A 5,443-nucleotide genomic window follows, 5' to 3' on the forward strand; every position below is an offset into this window, starting at 1 on the left:
TCATTATAAAAAAAAACATCTTTTAGAGAGGACATTATTCAGACCTGTAGGACGACATGTCGTCTCTATAGGCCGTTTTTCCCCATAAATCTCTTGGATTTCCTAGCATATCCAATTACTGTTATGAGATGTTAAGTATCATTTTATTCCTCGACATTGTAGCATATTACATATTTGTAGCTTACAAGTGATCTGAAAGTACATGTTGACTTCATGTCGGAAGCAACCTGAGCTTTCAACATGTGTGTTTAAAAATATTTGAAGTGTTTGTAGCTTACAAGTGATAGATCTTAACTATGTAGCATATTTGTAGCTTACAAGTGATAGATCTTAACTATGTTACAGTTCAATATCTTGGTATAACAAATCACAACCATTATTAAATATTTTATAATGATATAATGCATTAATGCTGATGAGTATATACACACATAATAGTTGAACTTTATTTATCTAGTGATGTCTTCGGTTATGGTAGAATGCAAAAGGCGAATAGTGTATCTCCGGAAGTGTAAGTCGGATCAAAAAATCCAAGATTAACTTTGTAACCATTGCCAACATACATACAACCGTCGCTTATAGACATGCCACCGTACACAGTGGCTCCGGTGTCATACGACCATAAAATTTCTCCGGTTGCAGCACTCATAGCGTAAATAGGTCCGGTCCTGCTGGTTGATCCAGCAAACAAAACACCATTGGCTAAACTCACGGGTCCACTTGCAGTCGCGCTACTAGGATTTCCTGTTGACCACAACACATTCCCAGTCGTGGCATCCATCGACACCCATCCGCCACTAGTTGTCGTGATATTTGACGGCTTCAATGTGAAGTTACTTCGTACACTGTTGGCAATGTTTGTGTAAACCACCTTTCCATCCGTCGCTGAACCCCATGTACCTCCGCCACCTGCTCCTCCCGGTCCAGCCTCCTGCAATATGGGAAAATAGATATGGGAGGAGCATTTATCTCAATCTGTCGCAAACTTTGTGACACAATGTAAATTTGTCGCTAATTACACGAAAGAAGCATAGTCTATATTGTAAATTTACTGTGTAATTAAGTTGTCTAGTTGAAATTTTGTATAGAGAATGTTACCGTAGACCAAACAATGCTAGAAAACTTTGTCACGAAAGCTTTGTCACTAATCTGTTTCCGGAATTTTTTTGGAATTGAGTTTGCGATGTATTTTAGCGACTGAAAGAGTCTATACCGACACTTTTTGCTAGATTTTGCAGGTTTGTGACAGATTCTGTGACTGATTTTACTTTACATGGAATTCATTTTGTCGCAAAATTAGGGATAGAATTCAATTTGCCACAAACTTTCATGCCTAACTTTACACCAGTCACTAAAGTTGCGACGGAAACATGGTCCGTTGTAACTTAGTGATAGATTTGCGAGGAAGTTCAATCGATCGCTAAAGCTCATAGCATCCTAATTTTTTTAGTCAAGTTGTTTAATTGAAACTTTGTGAATAGAAATGTTACCATAGACCAAACAATGCTACCATTGTCGCGATCCAAAGCCCAAGCAACACCGCTCTTTTGTACCGTGGCCACAATGTCACGCTTTTTCCCACGGTCATTAATGGTTAAAATCATTGGTGCTTCCGCGAAATCTGCATCTGGATTAGGGCCAGGTGGACATCCGGGCGTGGAAAGATTATTACAAGCAAAAAACCATACGTCGTAACCACCTAACTGTCTATACCAATTGATGTGTCCCGAATCCAAATCAAGAGCGAGGATAGAATTTGAATGGTTATCGGGCTCTATGCACGTATCTTCTTGGGTTGGTGTTGTTTGATTGTTTTGGGCTTCTTGGCATTGTGTGACATTTAACGGGGCGGAATACATGTTTCCAGTGGCGATGTAGACCGCGTTTCGGTTAATGTCGATGGACGGGCTGCTTCCCCATATGCCTGCGCCGGAGTATTCGTCGGTGCTACCATTGTTATCAGGCAACATGTAGGTTTGCCACAAGATTTTACCATTTTTAGCATTTAACTTGAAAAAACTCCCTCTAAATGTGCAACATGTTTCAATATTGCTTACGGCTTCTTCAGCTGAAGATGTTCCCACATAGAATGCGCTGCACATGATCATTATTTCATTAGACATCTTCTAGTATCGAAGATATAACTTTTTTTTTTGAACGGCAAATTTGGATCACTGACGGACCACTAGAGTATCAGCGTGTCACTAGCGAAACCACTCGATCATATCTATCTCCACTAGGCAATAATGTCTATACACCAATTCAGGAGGAAACCTAATAAATTTGGGAAAAACCCCTTTGGAAATCGAACCCATGACCTAATGATTATAAGCCTTATAATGCCATGGGCTATCAAGGATATAACTAATTTTGATGATTCGGTTATAGTCATATGTGTATAAATAATAGAACTGAGAAACTCACATTAACATCAACCTTTATAAATAAGCTTTATAGATTATAAATGTTATATTTTGGAAAAGTTTTGTTATACCATTTAACAAATAACATATTATTTGTCGTTTGTTCTTTTTTACGAATTAAAAAAGATTGTCAGATATTTTTTTTAATGGTCAATTTTTCCTTTTAATACTTACACCTTCCAGGAATTGAACCTTATTCTTCTCACAAGAGATAATTCATCTTTCCCACTAGGCTATACCCTAAGTGGCTGTTAGATATTTTATTGATCCAGGATACAACTAGATTTTAAATCTTCCCACATTTAAAGCCAACATTTAACCTGATGCTTAATCAAACCATCTTTTCCAATAACTGAACTAACCGAAATATTTATAATTAACCAAAAGAAAAAACTAAATGACAAAATAGGTTATATGTCTGTTTTTACCCAATAATCAAACCGGCCCATTCCGTCACATGAATTGCTTAACTATTTCCACAATTTAGAAACTTTTGTATAAATGAGTACTCACCCGTTGCTCACTACATGCCTCGACAACAAGGTAGTTTCTTGATCCAGTTTCACAAGGGGGGTTGTCGCCTATACCAAAGGCGATCTCTTGGTGTTAAAATGTGTGCACTAACTTAGTTAGGTGACAATTACACTTTCCAATGAAATTGCCCCTTCCATAAATGCTATCTACCGTTATTTTGTAAAGATCGTTCTTGCCAAGGGAAACCTCCTAGTGTAGTCAGCTTTCACAGTGATCTGACATTGTGATTACACTGAGAGGTCACCCTTGGCATGGGCTATCTCTCCAAAACATGGTAGACGTCGCCCATAGTGGAGGCGATTCCAAAGGGATTTGTACCTCTCATATGACTAAACTAGTGTACGACTATACGTGTTTGGGCGACAACCTCTAGTGAAACGACTCCAAAAAAACTACCCAGTTGTGATACAAAGCACACGTTTATGAAAAAAAAAATCAATGATTTACGTTTCAAAATGAATATAATTTGGATAGGAAAATAAAATTAAATTAAATAAAGAGTTAAATGTCATTTTAATCCATGTGGTTTGGCCCTATTTTGACAGTTTAGTCTAAAGGTTTCATTATTCGTCTGTTGGTCCAAAAGTTTCACCATTGTCATTTTAGTCCAGTGGCCAGGTTAACTTCATCCATTTTTTCTGTTAACGGGAAGGGCAATTCGGTCATTTATATGTAATTCTGTTAACTAAAAGGGCAATTCGGCCATATAAAATGACCGAATTTCCCTTCTCGTTAACAAAAAAAAATGGATGAAGTTAACCTAGTTGACTAAAATGACAATGGTGAAACATTTTGGACCCACAGACAAAAAATGAAAACTTTGAACTAAACTGACAAAATGGTCTAAAACACAGGGGCTAAAATGGCATTTAACTCTTAAATAAATGATGTGTTGGTATAAAAATCATTTAATTATTGTGTTTGACTTTATGTACTTATAAAATTCAACTTGCCCACTTGCAAATTGCAGTCAATAGTTTACTTTCTTTCGGCAATATCGCTGGCAAACTTTGTCAACTTTGCACATTCTAACAAACTTAAACTAGAAATTACTAAACTTGTAGCTTTACCTTTTTTGTAAGAAAACATACCGAATTAAATGAACATATACGAAATAAACATACCTTTTATAATAAGTTCCCGACATGGTGATAAGAGAAGCGTAATGTGTATCGAGTTGGGTAGACCAAACAAGCTCACCATCACTACGATTAAGCCCCAGAATATAAGCGGGCCCATAAATCCCAATGATCAAAAGATCATCAGCAACAGTAGGGGTTGCTCGTGACACGGTCCAGTTAACTCCTTGCGTGAGCCCTGTTGAGTTAAGCCCGGTTAGCTGTCCAAGATTGTGTTGCCAAATGACTGACCCGTCGGATGCATTAAGCGCGTATATGTTTCCATTCCAGCTCGGGAAATAGATGGTATTGTTGTAGATTGCTGGAGTCGCGGTTATATCTTTTCCGGCTACAAACTTCCATTTCAGCCTAAGGTTAGCAACAGTTTTAGGGCTGATCTTTGTTTCGCCATATGCGTATCTACGGTTCTGTAGATCTCCACCGTGATTTGTCCAATCAGTTGGCTACAAACATTAAAGAAATGGTCAAAATGGTGGCTAAAATAGTTGTCTATTAATCCTTAAATATAATGAGACAAAAAAACATACCTTAGCTGAGGTTTGGATTAAAAGACACAACCAAACGAGGATGGCAAAGTAGAGGCAAATGGGTGCCATGAAAATGGAAGGTTTGTTTCCAAAAGAGACTTGTAATGTCTCTTTTGAATACAATATATATTCAAATTTGGAAGTCAATGTAATGTTTCTTTCTTGTTAAACAGGTTGTCAAATGGAAATATCCAAGTGTGTGTACCTCAGCTCACAATGTTGGACAAATGAGGTCGGCGAGAGTCAAACAGATGGCATTTATCCTTTTTAACTTTATTGACATTTAATGGTACATTATTAAGAGTGTAGGTCCCTGTTTGGGGATCAAACCCGTGATTTTCATGATTATGTTCAAAGATGGAAGAGATAAGAGATGATAAACAAACAACTTTGTATTAATCCGGTAGTAAAACATTACAAGTCGGCCCGATTACATGATAACCGAACTAATACCAAAGGAGTATACATCCGGGGAGAAACCAAGTGGTGATTTCTCCCGGTGAGGTCTCAAACCTCCTCTAACTCTTACACTCTCTTGTGTTGCAAATGACAAAGTGTTGGTATTTATACCCAACACAGGTTGTATGGTCGAAGGATCAAACTGACCAATCGATAGATCATCTGTCGATCACTCAGCTTTCGAAAGATACACATATACCTCGAAGGATGACATATCCTTCGAGGTCCATCTTCATCTGTCGATGGATATCTTTCGAGCTCATCGAAGGATATACACATAATCCTTCGATGCCTTATCCTTCGACACCAAACATTATACAACCATAATTTGTCTAGCAAACACACACGGTCAACCGAATAA

General features: G+C 37.7%; 1 protein-coding gene across 1 annotated transcript; it reads right to left on the reverse strand.

Annotated features, from left to right (window-relative positions):
• Nucleotides 1–354: 354 nt before the first annotated feature.
• On the reverse strand, nucleotides 355–4,740 carry LOC110900133 (polyvinylalcohol dehydrogenase). Its single transcript, XM_022147033.2, has 4 exons — nucleotides 4,624–4,740; nucleotides 4,082–4,539; nucleotides 1,491–2,094; nucleotides 355–931 (listed from the first exon to the last, which is right to left on the reverse strand). Exons 1-4 carry the CDS (start codon nucleotides 4,690–4,692, stop codon nucleotides 470–472), a joined length of 1,593 nt encoding a protein of 530 aa, XP_022002725.1. The 5' UTR covers nucleotides 4,693–4,740; the 3' UTR covers nucleotides 355–469.
• Between the last annotated feature and the right edge of the window lie 703 nt (nucleotides 4,741–5,443).

The sequence above is a fragment of the Helianthus annuus genome, chromosome 13, assembly GCF_002127325.2.
Source record: "Helianthus annuus cultivar XRQ/B chromosome 13, HanXRQr2.0-SUNRISE, whole genome shotgun sequence".
In the NCBI taxonomy this organism is placed as follows: Eukaryota; Viridiplantae; Streptophyta; class Magnoliopsida; order Asterales; family Asteraceae; genus Helianthus; species Helianthus annuus.

What these genes read in the sequence shown, in the direction of transcription:
- LOC110900133 (XM_022147033.2), bottom strand. Translation starts at nt 4,692, where the DNA reads ATGGCACCCATTTGCCTCTACTTTGCCATCCTCGTTTGGTTGTGTCTT. An exon ending in TCGGGAACTTATTATAAAAG is followed by an intron (nt 2,095 to 4,081) that starts GTATGTTTATTT and finishes GATCATGTGCAG; the next exon opens with CGCATTCTATGTGGGAACAT. An exon ending in GTAGCATTGTTTGGTCTATG is followed by an intron (nt 932 to 1,490) that starts GTAACATTTCTA and finishes CCCATATTGCAG; the next exon opens with GAGGCTGGACCGGGAGGAGC.